Raw genomic sequence first — 25,417 nt, forward strand, 5'->3', positions numbered from 1 at the left:
TGGTGTCTCAGGAACCTATGACGGCGACAGGTCCCTGAACAAGCATGCACAATACCAGGATCCTGAAACTGAGGCATATCCATACATGGAATTCACTAACTTTATGTACACCTGAGTTTTCCAACTCTGTCAGGTCGAAATAGTATCTGCTAAAACGACTTACGGCTGTCCTTTATAAAAGATTCAAAGCATAATTTTTACTGTTTTCTTTTGATAAATGAACATAATTATACTTCAAGTCATTATTTATGGCAAAAAGTTAAATAAGAATTAATCACAGGGCTTGTTAATTAGTATTTCCTAGCTAATAATGCTCATTGCATACACCAACACGAATTTGCAATCGTCATGTTTTTTTTTATTGAATAATTCAAACAACTCATGTCTGCCTCGTAAGAGGACAAATGGCCTGTAATGAAATGCCATCCAGAAATGTACCAGAATACTTAACAAAATGCTTTAACAGGGAATACAGCATGTAGCCATATCTGATGCACACACATAATACTGTTATTGACATCTCATATACAGTTTGAGTGGAGAATGTACTTAAAAATGTGAGTAAACGTCGCACATTGTGGCATTTCTTTGGGGGTGTAGCGTTAAAAGTAAACCCAGGTCTTCAGCACTTTGCTAATACTCGTTCTCATGGTGTGCGATGTGGAAAAAACAGCTGTGTTGTCGTTGATGAAGGTTATTTAACCCATTAACCCTGACATCAAAGCAGAAAAGATGTCCCACTACCATCTGCAAACATATTTATAAAAAATAAATAACATAAAAAGACGCAAACATAAGAATAACTCACCCCCAGTATGCCAGACTACTGTATGTTAAAGTAGCATGCTTACACCATAAAATGGAACGCTTTCATTCACTGGCTTGAACAGAAAGTGGGTTGTACCGATAGGAGTGCTTTGATATTTCACTGAGTGCAGTTTGATGCAAATATATAGATGAAGAGGATAAATTGAGCAAGGAAATTAGTAAAGAATGAAGATGATAACGAAACTGCATTCACATAAACGTATCAAGAACTTCCAGTACCAGACGGTCGGTGTTGTTCATGTCTCCACCATACACTCACACACACACGCACACACACAGATTGATGGATGGTGTCTTAAGCATGGCTCCAGTGTCGTGATATCTGGCTTAGTCAGTGTTCCTCGGGGTACAGTGCTCCTGTCAGGTAGCCGTTAGTCCCGTGATTTTTATTGGTCCCGTTGGTGGTGCTGCTGTGATGCTTCTGATTGGGTGGAGGGCTGTCGTCCTCGTCGGAGCTGGACTCAATGTCGCTGCGGTCGTCTTTAGACACCTGCAGAAGTGAGAGGGATGGTTTGAGATTACATTTTTCTCATTATAATTCTTATCTGTGTCATTATCTGTGGCAGCCATGCATGGCTGCGCTACAAATGGGCCTTTGCTTTTCAAATCAGGAGTGTTCTGCCAATCAATATGAGTCAACAAGCTTTAAGAGCTATGAAAAGTATCTGCAAATGTAAAATATGGAGGCCTCTGAACATTATTTTAGCTGCAGCTTGTGATTATTTTCATTATTAATTATCACAATTATTTTCTGATTGATTGCGTAATATTTAGTTTATGTCAGAAAATAATGGAAAATGCTCGTTTACAAATACCAAGAGTCCCAAACCAAAGATATTCAGTAATATGAAACAGAATAGTACCGAATCCTCACATTTGAATAGTTTCAACCAGTGAACCAGTTTAACTGATAATTGATTCATCAACACAAAATTGTTGGCACTTCAGTTTTTAAGGATCAAATCGACTTTTTTTTCTCTATATATGTCCAACCGCACAGAAACAACATTCTGAAGAACTGCTAGCTAACTGTGGTGCAATTACTATTAGCAGGTAGCTGTCCTGCTAATAAATAAACAATATAATTCAACATGCTAGGTGTAGATTTATCCATTTTAAAAAAGACAGTATTACAAGGAAATTGTAAAATAACTACAAGAAAACCATTCAAATATCTACGAAAAATGATAAATGACATTGAAATTGTAAACAAGACTAAACCAGAGACAACGGCTATGCTAGCAGCTCTGTGACCCTCTTCGCTCTGGCTATATGCTAACGCTAGTATAACAACAAGCTCATGATAACAATGCTAACAGGGTGTTATTCAGCAGATATAATATTATTTATAATAGACCTGCTCTTTTTGTAAAGTGTCTCGAGATAACTCTGGTTATGATTTGGCGCTATACAAATAAAATTTGATTGAATTTGATTGATTGATAATACCATCTTAATTTAGCATGCGAGTCTGCTAAAATTTGCAAATTAGCGCTACTACTACTTCTATTTGGTATATTTTGACCTGATAATGATGTGATTTGAAAAGTCACAGTGTCACCAAAGTAATTACATATTATAAACAGAGGGGCATAAATGTATGTAGCAAAGTTTTAGCAATCAATCCAGCATCTTCACTCAAAGGCACAAATGTCAAGCTAATACGAAAGAGAAGGGATCAGCAGTTATTTTGATTCAGCCTTCCCTTTAGCCAAGCTGCTAGCTGTTTGGCAAAAATAAAGAAAATAAAGATATAGACACCATTTTGATTAAAATGTTCCCCTTTAAAGCTACTTACATGTAGCGGATTCCATTTTCCCACCTTGAAGGTTGCAGGGCAGCAAAGAGAACAGAAAGGGAAAGTCAGCATTGGTTATTCAAAACATTACACAGCAATTAATTTGTATGCACTACCTACAAACAACCTTTTATGCAAAAACAGGTATAACTGGAAGGATTTTGCAGAGGTACTCGGAAGAGGAGCAGATTATAGTGACTCACTTTTCCTTTGGAGATGGCTCGGCACGCTGTCTTCACTATGAGGTAGGACCAGAAGGAGTGAAGAAGCTGCAGCAGGATCAGAAGCAGGTTGAAGACCCACCAGGACGGGTAGGGCCCAACTATCTCCCAACTCTCAAACAAGGTTGTATTTAAAATCCTACAATAGCATCAAAGGGAGAGGGAGATAATGAACTTGATGTTTTTCATTAGAACTAAAAAAACAAAGCACTCTCTTTTAGAGGGGGAAGTTACGCATGTACTGAGGAGCAGATAGTCAAACAGAGGCCTGTGAAAAGAAAAGAGGTCGCTCAGGTCCAGCTCTTTGTCTTTTTATGATGTGTGTACAGCACAAACAGATGTGTGTCTTTTAAATACAGGAGCCTGTTGTTCATAGCTCAATAGTAGGGCGATAAATCTTAGTGTAATTGCTTATAAGGAGTAGTGCAACGCTTCACATGACATGCAACAAAATTTGAAGGATCTGTGTTAAATTTATCCCTGAGCCAAATCTTGCAAATGCTTGTCTGTGAATCATCCTCCAGATACTGAAGCCATGGCAACAGCTTTACAGTAATGACAACTTTACAACGTGTGTGGTGGGGGCCGACTCAAATGTAGTGTAGGTTCACTATATAACAATGTGGAAACAAAAGGCAGAGAACTGTGTGCGGTCTAAAAATGCTGCACAGACTAATGCAAAATCCTCTTGTATTTAACAAACGCTTGCTTCGGGATAGCACAAGATATAAAAGAGAAGAAACTTGAGTCTCGATGCCTAAAAATAGCATTTCAGTGCTGATATAGAACGGATGGTATCTAAAAGAAAAGCTGCAGCTACCTGACTTGGAAACTATATCAGTCTCCCTTCACTGGGGAAGGGTGTGATAGCACTGCTGCTGATGAGTGCTGTGCACACGTTCAAGGACTAGAATTGATTTGTGGTTCCTGCAAATATCATCAGGACCGACGGTTATAATTGGCATTCACCGTCCTCTGTAATTTGACTTTTAAATGTCTGGGTAAAACAAAGCTGCAAGAAATTAATTAAAATATTTAAACCTGCCTCTTTTCTCTGGTGCAGCAATTAGGATGGATTGGGTACAACTTGAAATGCAGAATTAAAGCAATGTTAATCAAAAAAAAAAAGGACACCACAAAAGAATAAATGATCCTTGTGCATAGAAAACCTGCTACAATCGGGCAAACCTCTTTCAGTGATAAAGTGAAAACCATAACGATCTGCTTTCATTTGTTTGGCTTTCTTTGAGAGGTTAAAGCTGCTGTATCCATAGTAACTATTACTTAGCAACAAAATTCAGAGATGTTGCTGAACTGAAAAGTGAGAAAGTAGTAAAAAAAAAAACGCACAGAGATCTTTATGACACTGACATGAATTTACAGGTATGGTGTGCCAAAATGTGCAGAGCATCTCCTGCACAGGTTGTTAAAGTCTGTGACTGCCTGTATGCACTGTGCTGTGCGCTAATGACAGGCTAACGCTGCTAAAAGAATGCTAAGTATGGTGCACAGGAAAGAGAATAAGACTTACCAGACAGGATAAACTCCCAGCCTGGAACTTATAAAGAGAATTGCAAACATTGCAAACAGGAGGTTGCAGAGTATCTGACATTTGGCATAGTTGGCCATCTTGGCAGCCTGGGAAGAAAAAAACCAATGAATATTTTTCCACTTAAATAACTGCTTAAAATATGTCTGACAATATAAGAATTAAAAAGCTGCTTTCCTGTATTTTAGAGGGTATAACTTGTGCACTGTCCCTTTAAGAAACAATCTAACACAATGACATAAAGTGCATAATACAAGGACTGCAGTTAGATTAAGATAAAGATTTATAGTTCAGGGTGTAAATTAAAAAACACTCCACCCACACACCCAACCATCTTTGCCTCCATTTGCCCATCTGTCCATCCACACCCTTTAATGCTCCTCCCATCTCACCTCTATTAGCACGTCAGCTGCGTCGTGGAGACACATGACCAGGGTCCCCACTCGTGCCATGTTGTTCACGTAGGAAAAAGTGATGAGAGAGATTGTTGCCACATGGTGCAGGAACATGATCAGGAAATCCTGGGGACACAGATGCCAAGGAAACGTCAACAACTAAACAAAGTATGGTTTAAACTGCCTTACGGCTGTTTGAGTCAGTGCATGCGGCACATAAACAGAGCATCTAGTACAGTACAGACATGTGATTAAGTGAGAAAGACATGACTGCTGTGTGCATATACAATAGCCTTTTGTGTTAGCGGTAATGCATAGCAATTTGTCACTTATATAAACTGAAAACTATTGTGGAACACAATGGTGCCCGTTTGCAAAACTTGCGCAACAGCCTCCACATGTTTGTGTTTCCTTGACCTTGAAATGCCCTTTAGAATCCGCACGCCATTATTGCGTCGCTCTTTCAAAATAAAACCTCTATTTCAGTGAGCCGTGTTCGTCATGTGCCACAGTGATCTGTACAGCTATTGAAAAGATATAAAAAGTTATGACAGGACAATGACTAATCGGCAGCTACACAAACAAACACAGCGATACGCCCTCAGTGTCCGAGCAGCCATGAACACTGTGCTGCTGCAATTCTGTTGTTGAAACATGTTCAAATATAGTCTAACAATATAGCCATTTCAAAATATTTTGAAAGTAGTGGTTTGGAGATATTTTTGATAATTTATTTAAAGAGGGGGTATTATGCTGTTTCACATTTTAATACATATATATATATAATGCTACGATGTTGGACGTCCATACTAAATGTGAGTGAAGTTTTAAACCTGTTGTTAAAAGTATGTTGGACTAATCCCCAGGCTTCTCAGCTCCAGTGAACGCCAGTGACGTTTGTGACGTCACAAAGTGCAGCCTTGGCAGGCTTCAGAGAGTTGGCCAATCAGAAGAAAGAGGGTTTGTAGGGACGGGGTTTCTTAAAGAGACATAGGCTGTATGAGGGCCTGCAGAGCACCAGTGTGAGAAAAGAGTTTTTTTAACTGTTAATTATGCTAAGCTACTCCACCGTTATCACAGAGTGAAATATGAATCTTTACCTTTACCTCTCATACTATTATATACCACATCTTTAGATCAATATTACTGATGCATACTTAAGAAGCAGTATTTTAAGTGGAGCTTCTTTAAATGGTTGCATATCTTGCTGGTATATTTGTTGGGAAGATTATTCTATAATCTCATATGTTTTGTAGGATAAATCTTTAAATTCAAAGTAACTGGTAGCTATAAATTGTGTAAAATTGCAATATGTGAATCTGAACTGAAGTGGAATAGTAGTTTAAAGTAGTGTGGAAAGTAAATACTTCAGTAAAGGTCAGATTTGGACCCACGTACTTGTAAATTCACTTGGTTATATTTTCCAAGCAGAACAAAAGTTGTAGTTTCTCCACTTACAATCCAAATCAAGCAGAGAAAGAAGGAACACAGAAGTACGAGCCTGTAGGTTTGGTGACTAAGTGCGCAGACATTTGGCACGGGGAAGCATTCCACTAGCAACATCGACTAAAAGTCTCAGCTCAAAGCACCCAGAACCAGTCCAAAGTGGCTTCAGAATGAGAAGGAGGATGAGGAGGAATGAAGTAATGATGCGAGATACAGAATGAAAGCAAGGCAAAAGAGTGTGCGGGGAGAACATACTGGAATTGGCAGGGGATGCAGAGGACCTCCTCAGTGTAGTGCTGTGCATGAAAAAACTGAAAGGAGAAACAAAAAACAGACAACATGCCAACAGTCAACAAAGAGATGACAGAGTGAAGGCATACACACAGCATGGCATCATGGGAGGCTGCTGTGAGTGTGGAGTGTGTTGTGGAGAGGGGAGGAGCTGGGGATGGACTGGAGACAGGAGTGAGGTCATGGCTGGAAGGCATGCAAATTAATACGAAATGAACCAAAGGTGTAGCCGTTTAAATGATGAAATAAGATGAAGAAAGTGGGTTGAAGTTAGCAGGAATGTTTGTACAAACTGATACTGGATGTCAGTTCTTACAAACACTCAGTAAGTTGGGTATTTTAGACTTTTTAAGCTGAATGATTCTGATTTTTAATTATGACAGTGATATTAATGAAAGCTACAGCACCTTGAAGGAAGCCTAATTGGTTAAGACAAGGACGAATGCCTAACACTGATGTGTAAATACTACCCAAAATAAGTTATGTGTGTAGATTAAGAATTATATTGAGCAATAAGGATGAAAGGATCATAAAACTAATGCTATTTCTACAAGCATGAATTCTTGCCTGATGAAACTATTTATATAAATAACATTCCAGTCTAACTAGTTGAGGAAAAGTTGTGCAAGTTTTGTGAAGTTAGTAATCCTTCTTTACCCTCGCAGTGTTTTGTAAGTTCTCACATCATTGAGGAAACGTTAATGTGGAAAGCAAATGCTCAGAGACTAAACATTACAGAGTCATGGTGACAGTAAGAAAACAGATGGACAGTCAGCCAAAGATAATGATATCCTCTCGGTGACAGTACAACGTATAATGACATAAACAGAACCAAATGTTCTGCTTTCATACTAAAAAAAGTTCCTAAAGTGTCACTTTCTCACTTCCAGTAGATGTTTTAACAACCACTCATGTAACTGGAGATGTATTATGTTTGTCTTGATGTGGCTTGCAGTCATTCTCACCTTCCTCCTGATGTCTGTGAACTGGGAAAAGAGTAAGGACAGGTAGAAGGACAGCTCCAGTATGTAGTAATAATGGACGTCCACAGTCAGCGGCTGCATGAACACAAAAAGCAACATGGTTAAAATGAGTATTTCTAAGTCGGAGTTTTGATACAAGTACCAGTTGAGTATAGATCAACAAGACTTTTACCTGGTAGGGGTAGTTGTACCAGCACTCTTTAGTGTTCCAAAGCCACGGAGTCTGCAGGAAATGAAAAGAAATACTTCAAAGTTAATTATTTTTAACATATAAGAAACAAATATCACAATGTTGTGAGTGAGACTGAGATTAAGAGAGTACTGGGATAGGACTTTTTAATGTTCTTTTCCTGAAAAGGTATCATACACAGCATTTTATAAAAACATATTAAAGGTAGGATATTTACACTAATGGGCTTACAGCCTTTCAATAAAACCTTGAAAGAGCAGGCTCCATTAATGGCTAAATCAATGCAGTGTTATTCTGTTCCCACACATACAGCTGCAGTTCAATGCAACATTTCCTTGTCATTTAAGATCTGACACATGAATATCAATGTGACCGCTCTAAAATGAATAATCCCCTTAATGGATTCTGAATGAAATCAAAGTGGTTTCTAAAATACTGAATGAATGTTAGAAGAGCTTTTGTTACGATACATACTTCCACATAAAAAGGAACCAAAGGGGTTTCATCCTCGTATGAGTAATGACATAACGGCATCAGGATGACGACTGAAATGGTAACTGTGATACATAAGAATGTGTTATGAGCAAACAGTGACCCATCACTGTAACCGAGTTTAAGTCTCCTGCACTCCTCTCCAGACCTGCTGCTCTATTAATAAATCCCACAGAGACAGGAGCCTGCAGCCAGGATTGCCGAAGAATGAACTATTTTCACAAAGTGCTTTGTCATGCAACTTGTGTCTTCGAAAGACTTTTCCTGCTCTGCTAACCCAACTGCTGCTCTGTGGATGAAACATTTATTGCATTTTTCCCAGCCACGTATTTCAGTTGTAATTAACTGCTGGGGAGGACAAAATGACCATTTCTAAATTTCAATACTCAGTAACGTCAACATCTGCCGGGAATTCAAACTTTCTTAACAGAGACTGTGATATTTAATTGGAGTACTCAAATCACCTACACTCCCTGAACTTCACGCGGGAGGCAATGCATGATAGCGATATTGATTTTCCTCAAACCAACCTCAAACTGATGCATCATTAGAAAGTAAATGCTTTCAGTTTTTCAATATGAAAATTATTGAGCTAAAGCTAGCCAAAATTTTTTTTGTTAATGCTAAGCAAATGCAAGGCCAAACAGTGGATAAACAGCGTTATTTTTCTTCCTAATACAGTTCCACCTAGTTACGTCATCCTGTGCTGTGATAAGCTAGTACTCATTGCCTAACCAAGTTGTGTTGGAGCCTCCACCTTACCAGACTAATACGCTTCACAACTTGGTTGTTAAGAAGGCGCTCTTCGCAGACGCTTCCCAACGCTAATTGCAGACTTGAGTTTTTTGCGCCGCAAGTATTTGGTTAGGTTTAGGAAAAAGTCATGGTTTTGTTAACATACTAAAGGTGCTTTTCGACGGCAGGAACTTTCCCCAGGAGCGAGGAACTTTTTAAAATAAGGCGGGACTGGAAAACTACTGGGGAACAAAACAACATGGATAAGCTAGTCCCATAAGGTTTTAGCACTCTCCTGCACTGCAGTTGGTTAGTTGATATTTTAGAAACATAAAATACATAAGAAAAGCATTAATAACAAACAGTGCTGTCACATGTCTTATCCTGATAGTTAATTTATATGAAACAAATAAAAAACCATCAAAAGTAAAGCATGCTAACTTTAGCTCAAAGTGCTAATTTAAGCAGCATGCAGTGTTGTGAGATTTTACGTGTAACCAAAACGCCATTTATTATATTATTAAAGATATATATATATTTTTAAAGAAATATATGTAACACTAAAGTGACTCTGAAGCAGTAGTCACATTACCACAGAAGAAAAGTTATCCATGTAACTAAAATCACCTCAACTACAGGACACCAGCGCTATCTCTTATGTTTGTAGTGTATGAAGCTGCTAACAGTTAGTCATCTGATCTGTCCTCTGTCCTTTGTGCAAGCAGTCAGTATAATGTACAATTCAAGTAACTTTGACTTATAGCTGCTGACATTCATGATCAAAAGGGGGACATGTCATCACAGAGCACCACACCCATGTTTGAAACACACACAGTATAATGGATAAAATGTGACGAAGTGCTGTCATGTGTTCCCTCTCAGTGCACAAAATGTGCCATAGAGGCTGCCCTACATACTAAAAACATTTTGCACGCTGGTGCCCCCCACATGCAGCTGGCTGCTCCTTAAGACAGTCTGCTGAACGCCACATACTTTGTTTGAAATGGATTGCTTATTAATGGAAAGCATTATTTAGCATTTGTGTTTTTATTTGTCAGCTGCTCCCCCTTTCCTTTAAAGCTCCTTGTACTGTAAGATCCATTATTAATGAAAACATTTTGTACTATGCTCTATTACAATCTGCCTTTACAAAATTAGTCTCCTGCACTAGAACATCCACTTTAGTTGCCAGTCTCATGCCTATAGGCACCAACATATTCTGAAACCACAGGATTTTCATGCTAGACATGCTGTGTAAAATAGATTGAAATCTTAGTGAGTCATCAAACTTACATATGCACTAACAGCCCTGACAGGAGGCTGATGCTCATTTGTGTTTGGGCAAAACGTACCTTTTTAAGGAAGCGCACTCCATAGGTAAAGATGTAGAGATAGAATGTAAATCTCCACCTGTAAGAAACAAAGAAAGGAAAGATATATAAAGTATGAATATGTAAATAAAATGAATTTATGCAATAAAGCTTTCATTAGTTTTGCAGTTTTTGTTTTTGGGCATAACCTTGAAAGATCTGCGAACGGTGGTGATAAGTAGCAGTTAAGTAGGCTGGGGGTTAACTTTGGAGGACCCCTACCTCAGAACTGCAAGTATTAAAGAGAATAGCCCTTAGCTGTGCTGTGTGTTTAAAATTATCTTATTTAAGCCTTTTTTTCTGTCTCATTTCCATTTGTTCTCAAGGCTATGCTTTTCTAATTTTTTGATTAAGGATCCAGTCAGTAAATAAAAGAGATAACAAAGTGTGTTTTAGTTTGCTGAAACTAATTACAGAATTATGCAGCTGCATCACACATTAATATTAATTAATACAACTTGTCCTGTATACTTAATGTAGTGTTGGTCCTAGGTGCAGCACACTTTGGCACACTATCAGGCCTGTAATCAGACATGTGAAGTGTGTGTGACGTCCTCTTACTTCCCTTCATAAAAGTATAGAGTGAGTCACTGAAAAAGGATCATCACTCACTTCTCAATGAGGAGAAAGACAACACACTCGCACACTCCAGTGAATAGACCGAGCCCATCTCGCTCTGTGCTTTATATAACCCTGCACATAATTTACAGTAACTACATCCACACAAGGGAAGGGAGAGTGATCATGAGGTCTGAGCTTACAGGCAGAGAAGGAACTGCCTGAGCTGACACTTAAGTGATCAAAGCTTTGCTGAGTCGGGATATGTGCATATATATATATATACCCGACTCATAACAGTCAGCAACTGGGAGGAAGGATTTAAGACTGGCCAACTAGCAAGGCCCCTTTCAGCACAACACTGGAAGTTGCATCAGACAAAACAGTTGGTTGAGAAGAAGATTTAACCGCAGGGCTGGAATGAGAGACCCCCTGTTGTTTGTTATTGAGTTGTCACAGCATTTCACAAATTTAGACCAATTAGAGTAGTTTTTTTCCAGTGAAGCTAAAATGAATGCACTTCTGACTACAGTGTGATACAATGTAGAGGAACAAAACAGCTTGATTTCTGTCATATAGAAGAAAACATCAAACTATGCCCTCCGTAGATATGACAGAAGCTGTATAGCGCATCAGGTGAGACGAGGTTTGCATACTTTAAAGGCTGCGCTGCGTGGTTGTTTCAGCTGGCCTCAAATCAAATAAGTTTTGACAGCCACCACCCCGAAACACAACATGACATCAACCAAAAAAACGAGGTGAATCAATATCACATCCTCTCAGCGCACATCCAACGGAGCTTATCCTTTCATGTAAATGTTTGTTCAAGATAATCACTGTTAACACTTTAATGAACACCAGAGAAAGTACTATCACGGTAACACACGGCCTGTGGAAGCCATCATTAACTGCCTTTATGTGCTTGATCCATAGTATTGTAAAACCAAATTAAATGGACGAGGCTACCTGGCACACAAAGACTGTTGCATGGCAACTGGTTCATCAAGCCTGCAGGAGTCTTTTTCAAGTGCTGTTGAATCGCTGCTATATATGTACAATCACAATGAGTCACAACTGCTTCCCGTGAAGAGTTGCTTTATTCCTAAGTCAGGCACAGATGTTTTTTTGTTATTGTGAGTTACCTCTTTGTCACACATGCAGTGTTGATAATGATTGTTGGTGGGAAGCTAAAGTGTATTACATTTAATTAGCCTGGAGCGACTGTTTATGTGCTGCACATGATGTAGCAGAGACTAGCCAATTACACTTAAACTTAATTAGCAGTGAGAATTAGTAAGAATTAGATTTATGTTTTATGTTGAACTTGTCCTGTAAAAACAACATAAAAAGTACAGATTATATGACACAGTAAGACTAGGCTTAGGTAATGTGGTACAGTACACTGGGAACCGCCGTCTTTTCATAATAGCTTGATTATACACTAATGAATCATTCATGATTCATATCCAATGAGACAGTGGGTTATAAACTGGGACAGATCCACTGATCACTATTAAATCAGATGTACCTGTTTAGACAAAGCATGGCCTCAGGCAGGGAAGATTCGGAGGAGGGCAACTTTGATTTGATCAAAAAATCCGTAATGAGACTGCTTTTATTCTGAGAGTGCTACCTAGCTTTGGGGAAAATAATAAAAAGCAGGTCATGCTGGCTCATTTAATTCCACTCTGTCACTTCTCCAGGTGGGTAGTGTGAGCACCAGCTGGCTGCAACTGTTTGCATTGGGATGGTTCAACATTACAATTAGTCATGATGCTCCAGCTTTGATCAAATTTCTGTTGTGCCTTGATTTATCCCCTCTCTGCTGTTAAACAGGAGTAACATCTCTTTTACTCTTCAGGCTGTAATAGCTGCCCCTTCCACCTTTGTGCATTTTTCTCATTTGGTTTGATTGCTAGATTGCGAAATTAAAAATGTGTGTTAATAGCCAGTAATTTGACTGGGGTGCTCACGGAGTTATGCTAATTTAAGTCAAAGTGGGTGTGTCCGCATTCTCTAAAGAACAGATGTAAATGGCACACCTCACAGCTGTCCTCTAAGCATATGCTAAGGAAAAAACGTGCTAATTATTGTTGGCTTGTTGTCTGTCGAGCTGCATCGAGGGAGTTGTGTTGATTGAAAGGTATGAAAATCATACACCTACATATCGGTTACAGGAAGTGCAGTAATGAGGATAATGGTGTCTCTTCTTTTATAAATAGAATATTTGTGCCTACATTATTATATTTTTTGAGTCTAAACAGACTTTGACTTTGCATCTGAATAAAGTCTAGAGAAAGAATTGCAAATTAAGTGTTCATAGGGCATTATTTTTTTTTTTATAAATTTGACAAAACCCTGAGATGAGGTATGGTTGCAATTAAACATTCACCTCAAAAACAGACCAAAAACTTACAGGAATAGTAGTGAAATATGTTAACATGCTTTCTTTCTAAGAGTTAGTAAAGAAAAGAGATCACTCATGTGGTTGTACAGTAAACATGAAGCTACTGCTGTTAGCCAGTTAGCCTAGCTTAGTTAAAAACCAAGCAATGTGGAAACAGTTAGCCTCTCCCTAGCTAGCACTTAATATATTGATGGTTTAACCTGTATTAAATAAAGTGTATAAACAATAGGATATGGCAGTGTGCTGGATTTTTTCTTGACCTGATACAGTGACTTCCTGAAGTCTAAACTACTTGTGTGGCACCGTCACAGTTATCACAACACTGTGAGAAGCTAAAGCGCCTGTCCAAGAAGTAGCCTCGGCTATGAGTGAGTGATATACTGTGTAAAGCTACTGAAAGGTACATTTGGTCACTTTTACCACCGAGCTAGGCCAGCTGTTTCGCTGATTCCAGGCTTGTAAGCTAAGCTAACCAGCTAATGGTGGTAGCTTCATATTTATCGACAGATATTATAAATCTTCTCAATTAACTCTTGGTAAGAAAAGGAATATGTGTATTCCTCAAAGGACCTGTCATATTCGGTTAAATATATGAATTGCAAAAGAAAGTAAGACTTAAAACTAAAAAAACAGTAAGAACTGACTTAAAACGTTCCATTTAGTATAAATCAACACCACATGATCATGCTAACTAAAGCCTAAGATAGATATTACAAGATAAATATATTAACTATAGTTAGTAATATGCCCCAGAAATGCCCTGTCTCTATGTCTGTGTGATTTGCATTAATTTACTTATGATAATTTCTTCTTTTTTACTGAAAGCAGAGAGGAGAACGGGCGGAGGAAGATGAGATCAGACAACAGAGGCTATTGAGGACATCAAAGGATGCTCCTTCCTCAGTCAGCTGTAACTGCCGCTGAGAGGAGGGACTCTGTGGTAAAACTACACTGAAAAAACTGCTCAGCTTAATTTGTCTTTTAGTCTCATAATGAGGCTGTAAAATATTTTTTTCTTCTGCTGCTGGGATGAAACATTGCTGACTGCATCCAGTGATTTCCCATAGATTTTTGATGTAAATGCAAAAAACCTCACAGAAAAATGTCAAAGATTTAAGTCATGGAGGTTTCATGCTAAAAAAAATCAATACTTGAACTTGTTAGACTCTTTTTTGCAGCATGTTTCAGAAAACAAGAGGCAGTGACAATAGCTGGTAAACAAACTGCATGCAGACTCTTCATTATTTTCAGACTAAACGCGTCTTCTACATACTCTCTGTCTGCATAATGAAAAGAATAGACAACAGATCAGCCGTCCTGACAACAGGGAGACAAAGAACGCTATCAGTCTGCAACAGCTGTGCATGAGGGCCTAATTAGAGCACAATCACTGCTGGAAGGACTGAAGCCGGCCCCATTTGGAGAATTGCACCGTAAGCAACTGAGACAGACAACCTGGCCAAACCGTTGCAAAGCCTAACATCGTCTGCAGTCATTTATGCTGTATGCAGATAACAGCTTTGGTATAGTGAAACAGAATGAATGCCAGCTATAGTAAACATGTTCGAAAAAGCTCACAAAGCAAGATTTCCTTTTCGGTTTCCTCTCTGAGGTTGTAATAGGAGTCCAGTGGTCTAATCGTCCAGCAGTGTTCTCCTGAGTGAACAGCAGCCTCGGGCAGATCAGACTATGTGAGGCTCCCCGTGTCTCAAACTGCCAGATTGGCTCCACTGGTGTCAGACATGACTCTGCTCTGACAGCAGCGCTCGCTTGTTGGCCTTTAACATCACACTGCTAAGTAAGTACAATCTCCCTGATGGCGAACGCTCCACTGCAGTTTAGCCAGTTCTCTATTACAGCCTGAGTGGGTTTGCAGCACCACCGGCACTCGTGTTGCCGCCAACTACGTAAGGTACAGCAACGGTTAACCAAAGCCAAGTGGACCAAACCAGTATTTAGAGCTGAACAATTAGAGGATGAATTTGAAGGAGAGAAAATAAATTAACCACTTTTTGGATAATTCAGTTACCGTTTGAGTCATTTTTCAGTCAACCGAAGTTTCTAAAATGTGAGTAGTTGCTACTTTTTCTTTGTAATAACATTGTAAACTGAATATTTTTGGATTTTAGACTTTCTTAGACTCAATTATTAATCAAGTCATTGAAGATAAATGCACATTAATACATAATAAAGAAGTAGAAACCACCTTATATTTTACTGGCACCATTTACCTATTAGTCAAACATGTTAAAATGAATGTGTGCTTTAAAGCAGCCAAGGAGTTTTGCATAGCATATTCAAATGAACACGCAGAAACACAAAACTTGCCCTGATAGGGTGTTCAATCACTGTAAGCATCACACCTGCTTTTACTACAGTCACAGGTGTGTTAATGATGAGTGGTGATGCAGCGCGGACTATTTAAATCAGCCTTCACTTACAGCTGTACTACCAACAATAAAATAACGTTAAACCTGACTACAGTAGTAAATGTGATGTCACTGCGATGGATTACCTACCTCAGGCAGGTTAAAAGTCTGTGCTAGTTAATTTTTACCAACTTGGATGTTCTTACAAACTCACAGCTAAGTTATGTGTACTGTATGGTGTGATAATTTGCCTTACATGCTTTCACAGAATCGTGCGAGGGTGCTCGGCTTCTCCTGGTTGCGGCGTTGTCTGAACCAGCGCTGAATGGTCCGCACGTCCCAGTCCAGCTGCTTGGACAGGCCCTCCAACCTCTTCTCATCTGGGTGCTGGCAAAAACAAAAGGAACATGTTGGATTCAGCTTTCATTGTGGTAAAAATGTCATGAGATGTAACACAACATTAAAAATAACAGAGACAACACACACAGCACCTTGGTTATAGCAGTGAAAACCTTCTCCAGGATGGCATTGGGTTGTGCTTTCTGTGGCCCGTTGGCTTGGATCTTCAGGCCCATCGCACATGGTCTGGCAATAAACCTGGAATTAAAGCATTATAACTCCTTTACAGTGCACTACAGAGACGTTCAATTATATTCAGGCACAGGGTCACAAATCTTTCTGTCACCAGTAGGAACACCTATGTTTGTAATAGGTGCTGGATAACAGTTAGGCCTATTTACACCCTGATATGTGCATCTGCTTCTTCCCAATAATTCTTCATTTATTCTACCGGGGCATGAAAAGGTTTTAACTAGAAATGTCCCTCCACAGGTCATCCTGAAGAAGAGGATATTTTAGTCATACAAGAAAGGAAAGACAGAGCAGTGTGAAGATTATTGTGTTTAGTCCATTTGACACGCAACATTTAGCATTTAGACCACTTTACCAATCTTGTACTGCCTTTAAGTGCCTGACTACTTTTGGCAAAACACTTGAATTTAACATTTTTGGCTAGCAGGGATGAAAGGATAGTTAAATACCTTCTCCAGGTAACAAGTAGCTATGTTAATAGACAACATATACAAAGAATGCTTTCATGATTTATGCAGTATCTCATAGATTTAACACATAGTGCTGCTTATTTTCATTTTCATTTTCAGTTCCTTAGTTTATAAGTCATTCTTCTAATTAATATTATTATTAATAATAATAATAATTATGCTAGGGTATAATTACTGGAAATAAGTGAAGGGGTCAGTGGGGAAATTTAAAGCCTCTCTCACTACTCCCTAAAGAGACTCCTGACACACATAATAAGCATTGCTGACCATCATGTCTCTATTCTTTGCTGTTGATGGTTGTACAAAATAAGTCAACAACGTGCACACATCAACAGCCATATAATAACTGGAGCAGTAGAGTTTAAAGCAGCACCAGGATTAGTGAAAGAAGCATGTTTAGAGCAGAAATTCAGCTGTGATCTGAGAGGAGAGACGTTGGATTTGGGCAGGTATGGTAACTTGTCTGCCCTGTGAGAGCACTGACAGATGCATCAGATGCAGACAGAGGGCAATGCTGCAGGCCTGCAGAAAGAAGGATGATCAACCCCGTTGATTTGTGGGCTAACCCGATAAGATGCCATTGTTTAGGTAACATGCTGACGAACATGGACAGCGCCGCGTGCTGCATCACTCACAGGAACACTTCATCGACATAACAAACCGTATCGCGGCCACCTGGATCATCGCGTGTGCTTCAGACCCACCTTTCGAAAACCAGCCGGATCATAAAGATGCAGAATGCTAAAGGACACGCCAGATACAGGTCCTCGGCTTGCGGGAACGTTGCCTCATCTGTGTTTTTTAAGTCAGCCCAGGTTACATTATGGGGTAGCCAGAACCTCTCGTTCCAAAACCATGCCAAAATACCGGCCATCTCCCTGCAGCAGACACTGAGACCGGGTCGGAAGAGAAATCGATGGCCCCGCTGTATCCCGGAGGTCTCTCACAGGCGATCTAAGCGTGCACACACGGCTGATGATGAGATCTCCGTCCGTCCGCTTCCCCTCAGCTCTCCCAGTGTAGGGAAGTAGACTCAATCAGCTCCTCCGCGACTGATTGGTGCGTTGAAATGTCATGCAATACAGTCAGTGTACGTTATGCCGGCGACACCTCGGCGTAACCAAGGTAAACCACTTCATGTATCACTCCTTTACAGTAACGTTTAGCCACACAGAACACATTGCTCCCTTTATTAAGTGGTTTTAAGATCCTGAATGGCATTTTGTTTTTGTTTACTTCGTTTGTTTTGCGGTTCTCTTCCGGATATTTCGGAGGAATCTTACAATAACCTGCTACCAGGTGATATTTCACCTTTACTATAAAATTATTACCAAACTCAAATGATTAATTTAAGGAAATAGTGATATTTAAGCGCAGATAACATGGCACACTTAAGCATGGGCTTCAAGACTACCTCGTGTTTGGTAAACTACGCCACCTACTGACAGCTTTGATGCAGTGAACAGTAGATGTAAACCTGACCTTGCAAATATTTTCTTTCCCCATAAATGAATATGTTCATTTTTGTTCTTAATTTTTTAGAATAAAAGCTTTTCTCTCTTTACTATTTAGGTGAATGGCTTTGGGCAACTATAAAATAAATAATATTTTATGTATTTTGTGGCTGTAGTTTGTGGTTCTCTCGAACAGTATTTCAATAAAAGTTGGCGTTACATCGTTTTAAAACACTTATAACAAACAAATATTAGAAATACATCTAAAATAAAAAAGAATACCTTCATGAACAAAGATATATTGTATGGTTATTGTATTAAACTGTATATATTTCAGTGATGCAATATTATAGACCTATGAGAACAGTACAAAACATTGTGTGTTTTTTTATTTGAAAAGTACACCTCATTTCATACAAAATTCTCATGAGATTTTATTTATTATTATGATAAATAAACTTCATTCTATTCCTATACCAGAGGCTATATTAATGGATTATGTTGTATAAAAGTAAATACACATGATCTGCTAATTAGCTATAATAAAAAGAGCAGCAACTGACGATTATTTTAAATATATGCTTCTGCCATTTACTGTGTCCATTCAATAAAAAAGTACATCTAAAAGAATAGTTCAACCACAATATTTTAGAGCTCAAGACTTCAAATCGGTTTCTTATTTATTTTTCTGGCTAAATAATAAATTCTGATTCATCTTTACCTCTGCAATGACTACTTTTTATCCCTGTCATCACACAGTAGACTATCTGAAAATGTCATGGCGCCATCTAGTGGCCAGTGTCAGCAACGTCTTTTGAAGTTGTGACTGCATGTGACATATGAAATCGTCACACATACGTGTTCCTGTCTTACACAAAGCATCTGCCAAGTCGTTTGATAAGATAATAAAAACACGTCCAGATTCTGTTTTGACATATTACTCCTTTAATACATCAACCTAAAAATACACACTTTATTTAAAATGTGAATTAAAGAATTAGAGCCAGCAACAGTCTTCTAAAATGATTGATAGCGATTTCAAAGCTCGTCTTCCTGTATGCATAAACCCTCGTGTAGTCAACTGGCATGTCACTGGGCTGGTAGCGTGCGCGTGTGTATGTGCGCGCGCATGTGTGCGGTCCGTTATTTTCCGGGTTGTGCTCATCGCTAGCGGTAGTTGCTCTGCTTCAGCCGCCAGCTGACACTTGTACTGAGGAGGAGAGGTCAAATTTGACTGTCTCCCTCTCTCTCCGTGTCTGTCTGTCTGTGAGAGAGGCTGCTAACTAGCGCAGAATCATCATCATCATCATGGCGGATCAAGGCGAATCTCCGGCTCCTGTCCACCACCCGCAACCAGCGCTGACAACCAGCTGGCCAATTACCAGGGAGTCGTACGAGCTGCAGGAAGTCATAGGTTAGTACCCGGAGATGTGATGAACGCTATATATTATCATGGAAAGGCATGCCGCGGAGGGTTATCATCTGTGAATGGCGATGAAGGCCTACCGGCTTTTTCATATTCAGTCGCCTGCCTCCTGCAATGCTTTGCAATGCGGATGTTAATAAGCACATTTAGGGAAACTACCGGTTTGTGTCTGTGACTCTGACGAAGCTGAATCAGTGAAAACGCAGGTTACTACACGGGTAAGACAATGTCATTCTCCATAAGTGCGCTTTAAGTGGCTCCCCGGATAATTAGAGACCTACTACAGCTTGGACAGAGTATGGCACGTGCCCAGTTTACAAGCCATTACCAAATCACAGATGCTGTGACTGTAAAACCTGTGTGTTAACACTTACTGTTATATCAGTAATCTGTGTTGGCATGTAAACAGTATTAGACAGCCTGTCAGAGCATTTCAAGTGGGTAATGTTTAAAATGTAACATAAACTTAACATAATAATAATAATTATACAACTAATAATGTTATCTACAATTGCAATGATAGTAATACTAGTAGTAATAGTGCCTTGTAAAGTATTTATTTTAACATCACTGAAACTTTGAGTTAACAAAAAGTAAGAGACTCAACTCCTAGCAAAGCTGTAACTAACTTTTTGTAATGGATTAATATGTTAATTTTTTTATATAACATTTATTTTGTGAAATACCAGAAAATAGTAAAAATGGCCATCACTTTTCACTCGATATAAAAATTATACTATGCACAATGTTAAAGGAATGTGTCTTTAATGTCTAACAAGCCATCTAAAATACAAAGATGTTCAGTTTAACATTAAAGAAACATTAAATCCTCACATTTAGAACACATTTTTTAATTCATTATTAAAATGCTAACATACTGTATTTCCCAAATAGCTAGCAAATAATTTTCAGCACTTACTTCCACAATAGCCATGCATCAAAGACAATGACCTTACAAATGCTCCCTCACTTGTTAGGCATTGTTTATATACCTATAACAAAAAAACAATAATATATAGCCTTCAAGTCTACTATGCATGTTGTCATCATAATTTTAGACATGCCTGTTGTTAAAAAATTATGTTGAATTTTCTTCCACTAATTCTACTTTTTTAAATTGTAAAAACATCGCAGAGAGTTCAATTTCAGTTTTGTCATGAAGCATTTCATTTTTGAACTATAAATAACTAAATTAGCCAATGATGAAAATCTCAAATGAACTGAAAAACAGCCAGAGGAAGTTGCCTGAATATTTTTGGCAAGTTCATGTACTGTGCAGATGAGCTGACAAGTCATATCACTACTGATAAGAAACTCGCACCACAGCTGTTTGCTGCTGACTGTGAGGAGTGAGGGAGACCCCCTCTCTGTTCTCCTAATCAAATGGTGAGCAGTCACATCTCCAGTGTTTTCTCCTTCTCCTTATCTGCTGCTAGCAGTTGGCGAGCAATATGCTGTGTGTCACAGCTTCTAGGTGTGAACAACTTCACTACTCCAGCGTGGCCTGATTTGTAATGAGTAAACAACCCATCATTTTGGGAAGAAAGAGCAATAATCAAAGTCAGTTTTTGTTATTTTGTGTGTCTAGTGTTTCAGCCAGCACTCACGGATGATACATTTCAAAATATAAACGCAAAGCAGACAGAAACAGAGACCCAAAAGAGAGATACTGTATACACTGAATGTAATAGTCTTCTAGCCGTGTGTCCCTCTTTGCTCCTGTCCACTTTGTCATGTCTCTGTTGTGCTGTGATTCCAGGCAGCGGGGCCACAGCTGTGGTACAGGCAGCCCTCTGTACCCCCAGACAGGAGCGCGTTGCCATAAAGAGAATAAACCTGGAGAAATGCCAGACCAGCATGGATGAGCTATTGGTGAGTACAATAAATATGGGCCTATTTTCTCAGTGTGTGCACCGACTTATTTTGTAGCTCTCTTTGATAGTGTACGACTACTTTCCCTTTGATCCATACAATGGCTGTTGTGTGTAAGTCTGAGTAATGATTTTTATTAACAGGTTATTACTCCCAAGATTTTGCCTCAGTTTCTTATAGATTATTACAAAAGAAGTAAAAATGTAGCCCAGTTTTTCATTATGTGACATGTCCTATGTTGTCATTTCTCCCTTTCAATAGAAAGAAATCCAAGCTATGAGCCAGTGCAACCATCCTAATGTTGTCACCTACTACACCTCCTTCGTAGTGAAGGATGAACTTTGGTTAGTCATGAAGCTTCTGAGTGGAGGTGAGCTTCAGCTGCAGAGCTACATGGGACGAAATCCTGCCTGCTCTGGCTTGATTATACATGAATGCTGATGATAATGCATGAATATAATTTTGCAACATGTTTGTGCTTTGAAAGCTTGATAACTAGGTAATAGCTACGTTGGTTATAACCTACTTGTACTGTAGTTGTCTACAAGGAAAACCGAAGTTGTCACACTGAATTAGAGCCTGACTGATACGGACGATAGAGAAGGGAAAAATACACCAATTTCACCAAATGATACTGCAGCCTATATCGTTGATTTTTGAGCGGTTTTCTATGTGGATTGTGCACTCATTTCACAACGATATGACTCTGCAAAGCTACTCAAATGTCTGCTCTCTTTAACTTTATTATAGGAAACTTAATAATGATTTACATTGTTACCCAATTCTAGTGGGGACCACCGTCGGCTAAGCACTGATGCTCTCATACATGTGCTGACAGTATTGTCAAGTATGACGTTCGAAATGCTCTTTTATGGACAAACATGATTTCTAAATCAACCCAAGCAGTGTTTTGTCTATTATTTGTTCTATAAAAACATGTTTATATAAACACATATCAGAAAACATATGCACTAGGGATGCACGATATTGGATTTTTTGCCGATATCCGATATGCCGATATTTTACAACTCATTTAGCCGATTACCGATACCGATACCGATATTTTTTTCCCCGCACACCTAATTGCAGAGATCATCAACTCTCTTCCGTATTGGAATTAGCGTACAGTATAATGGTGATACTCTTATCACATTTGTTACAACGGTCGAGGTGAAGGGTCTTGAGATGGTTAATCAAGTTTGTAGTGTTGAAAGACTTTGCCTTGGCTCCTCCTCGCATCATGCAAATAGCAGTTTTGCGATCTATTTCGGACACTTTGAAAAACGTCGACACGACATTTTGGCTTCTAACTCTCTCTCGCTGCAGGTAGACACACGTGGCGTCATCACGCTGCGCCACACAGCAGCCCATTATTTTATCGGTTAATTATATCGGCGGATGTCGGCGTGTTGGCCGATATCCAATAGTTCATTTTTAAGCCAATATCGGCAGATAACGTGCCGATAATATTGTGCATCCCTAATATGCACAGATACAGATAATTCAGTGATAGGCCTGTATCAGCCAATTTATATCGGCCAACCGATATTTATCGGTCAGGCTCTACAGGATATTGTCTATTAACTACATTGATTGCCATCATGTCATTAATGTGTTTTTAGCAATAAGACACTTTGCATTTCAACCACAATGCTCTATCATATTATTTCAGTTCAGTACTTTATGCTGGATTTATTACTGTTATATAGGAGCAGTTGCAGACTCTTAGCATGGTTAATAACACCTGTGGTCCGATGATGTCCCTTTGCTCATCCTTTACGGCGAGTACTTGTCCAGGAAGCACTGATGTTACTGACTTTAATGTACCTCCAGTGTCTGTACAGCAATTAGCAGGCACTGAAATGATTTCCAGCTTGTCGTAGATATTGATCATGTAATAACTCTGTGTTCTCCTCATTAGTGTGTGAAAAATTAGCAAAATGACTTCATACTTTTATGCCCTGTCTTTTCAGGCTCTATGCTGGATATAATTAAGCACACAAGCAAAGAAGAGGACAGAAATCGAGCGCTAGATGAGCCTATTATTGCTACGATACTAAAAGAAGTCCTGGAGGGCCTGGACTACCTGCACAGAAACGGACAGATTCACAGGTAACACTTTAAACATTCTGAGTTTTTCATTAGTTTATTATTAGAGTAAAGAACCTCATTGGAAGCAAAACTAGCAAAGTTTATGCCTATAAAAAGGTGTTTTTTTTTTTTTTTTTAAAGATGCTCTGGATAAGAGGGTAAAAAAAATGTTATGTAACTTATTAATTCACAAGCAGTGTAGTGGTTGTGTCCTGGTTTTCAAGGTCACAGGGACGCGGGCTTAAAGCTCTGTCAGCCCCTTGGGCAGAGTGCCAGATAGTAGTGGTCTGTTGGACCCGTTTACAGAGACGAAAGAATCAATGCCGCCCCACATGACTTTGTTGTTTGACTGGGATTGTAATTTGTTGACTACAGGGATGTGAAAGCTGGGAACATACTACTCGGAGAAGATGGATCTGTTCAGATTGCAGGTGTGCTGAAAATACTGTCATACTGTTACAGTTGCTTTTCTCTTTTGATTTTTGAGTTGTAAAGAAGGAACCTCTATAATTGTGGTGAAAAACTCTGGGCCCAATCTTGACAACCCACCCTGCAGATTCTTACCTCTCATTAAGGTGGTTTAACTCTGAAGTTTTAATTAACTAAATATTAAAATTTAATGAGCTTTTGTCTACATTTCCAGATTTCGGAGTAAGCGCATTCCTAGCCACAGGGGGGGACATGACAAGAAACAAAGTCCGAAAAACCTTTGTGGGCACGCCGTGCTGGATGGCGCCAGAAGTGATGGAACAAGTGAGTCTGTCTCTTTCAGCTGCTGCTGACATTAAGTTCATCATGTCTCATTCAGAGTGTATTAGCCGGAGCGCTCAGTGCTAATCCATTTCTCGATGTAATACTTTTCCCTGATTTATTTTTGACATGTTAACAGCTTAAATCACACATAAAGCCATACAGACGTAATTAAACATAACAGATGACTGTAATTTAACACCTGCAGGTTCGAGGTTATGATTTCAAAGCAGATATATGGAGTTTTGGAATTACAGCCATTGAGTTAGCAACAGGGTCTGCACCATATCACCGCTACCCTCCCATGAAGGTGAGTGTTTTTGATGTTACTGTTTTATGTCATAAGTACAGTAGCTTATTTATGACAGCTGTTCTTGTAGTTTTCACCAGCACTGGAGTAAAGAAGACTTCAGTGCCTGTTAGCTTAAAGCTTCCTCCTGAGCCAACATGTTTCTGTGAAGTTTCATCATTAGCACGAGAAAAAACACATATGCAGGCAGCACTTTTAGACTCTGTGCCGTAATTTGGAAACCAAATAATTAGCAAAGAGGAAACCTTTTATCTAAAGAAACCTGCAGTTTTACTTTCTAAAACAGCTTCTCTTCAAACAGTTTCCTGCTTTGAGTTTCTTTTCCCCTATCTGCCTTCTGCTGAGTTGTGAGGGCGGTTTCGACCATGTTTTTTTCTCTGTCTCTTTTAGGTTTTAATGCTTACCCTACAGAATGATCCACCCACTCTAGAGACGGGCGTAGAGGACAAAGAAGTGCTAAAAAAATACGGCAAATCGTTCAGAAAGCTAATAACTATGTGCCTTCAGAAGGATCCTGCCAAAAGGTTTGAGTATACCCACCAGACATTTCAGCAAAGACAGATGATGCAATTTTTGGCCAATAAAAACTACCTGAGTTAGAGTCAGTTAATGCTTTGATGTGTTGTGATGTATTTTTAACAACTGCACTTTTCTTTATTTCTAGGCCCACAGCGGCAGAGCTTTTAAAGTGTAAATTCTTCCAAAAGGCAAAGGTATTTAATTCATCTACAATATTTCTTTGTTGTCTACATACTTCCATACATCAAACAACGTACAGTATAACATTTCAGAGGCACGTGTTGTTGTCCCTCTCTTGTACT

General features: G+C 39.1%; 2 protein-coding genes across 2 annotated transcripts in view; one reads left to right on the top strand and one right to left on the bottom strand.

Moving 5' to 3' along the window:
- Positions 1 to 346: 346 nt before the first annotated feature.
- On the bottom strand, positions 347 to 17,660 carry cers6 (ceramide synthase 6). The gene is made up of 11 exons (XM_069663077.1): positions 17,398 to 17,660; positions 16,124 to 16,229; positions 15,889 to 16,019; positions 10,281 to 10,338; positions 7,684 to 7,734; positions 7,494 to 7,586; positions 4,789 to 4,917; positions 4,379 to 4,485; positions 2,830 to 2,986; positions 2,627 to 2,650; positions 347 to 1,318 (listed from the first exon to the last, which is right to left on the bottom strand). The coding sequence occupies exons 1-11, from the start codon at positions 17,565 to 17,567 to the stop codon at positions 1,160 to 1,162; spliced, it is 1,185 nt and encodes a 394-aa protein (XP_069519178.1). The 5' UTR covers positions 17,568 to 17,660; the 3' UTR covers positions 347 to 1,159.
- A 1,668-nt stretch (positions 17,661 to 19,328) lies between these two features.
- Positions 19,329 to 25,417, top strand: part of stk39 (serine threonine kinase 39) — a 29,255-nt gene continuing 23,166 nt past the window's right edge. The window contains exons 1-9 of the mRNA XM_069662903.1: positions 19,329 to 19,561; positions 21,333 to 21,445; positions 21,707 to 21,815; positions 23,419 to 23,557; positions 23,912 to 23,967; positions 24,180 to 24,289; positions 24,495 to 24,596; positions 24,987 to 25,120; positions 25,261 to 25,309. Of these exons, the coding sequence (XP_069519004.1) occupies positions 19,456 to 19,561; positions 21,333 to 21,445; positions 21,707 to 21,815; positions 23,419 to 23,557; positions 23,912 to 23,967; positions 24,180 to 24,289; positions 24,495 to 24,596; positions 24,987 to 25,120; positions 25,261 to 25,309 (918 nt within the window). The 5' untranslated portion in view covers positions 19,329 to 19,455. The remainder of the gene's footprint in view (positions 19,562 to 21,332; positions 21,446 to 21,706; positions 21,816 to 23,418; positions 23,558 to 23,911; positions 23,968 to 24,179; positions 24,290 to 24,494; positions 24,597 to 24,986; positions 25,121 to 25,260; positions 25,310 to 25,417) is intronic.

Source organism: Semicossyphus pulcher, unplaced genomic scaffold (genome assembly GCF_022749685.1).
Source record: "Semicossyphus pulcher isolate SPU_LCO1_2020_fin unplaced genomic scaffold, fSemPul1.0.p SCAF_15, whole genome shotgun sequence".
In the NCBI taxonomy this organism is placed as follows: domain Eukaryota; kingdom Metazoa; phylum Chordata; class Actinopteri; order Labriformes; family Labridae; genus Semicossyphus; species Semicossyphus pulcher.

Excerpts from the sequence above, each read along its gene's own strand:
- cers6 (XM_069663077.1), bottom strand. The coding sequence starts at position 17,567 with ATGGCCGGTATTTTGGCATGGTTTTGGAACGAGAGGTTCTGGCTACCC. Across the intron at positions 16,020-16,123 it reads TTTTCACTGCTATAACCAAG|CACCCAGATGAGAAGAGGTT; the intron begins GTGCTGTGTGTG and ends TGTTTTTGCCAG. Across the intron at positions 2,987-4,378 it reads CTGGGAGTTTATCCTGTCTG|GATTTTAAATACAACCTTGT; the intron begins GTAAGTCTTATT and ends ATGCTATTGTAG.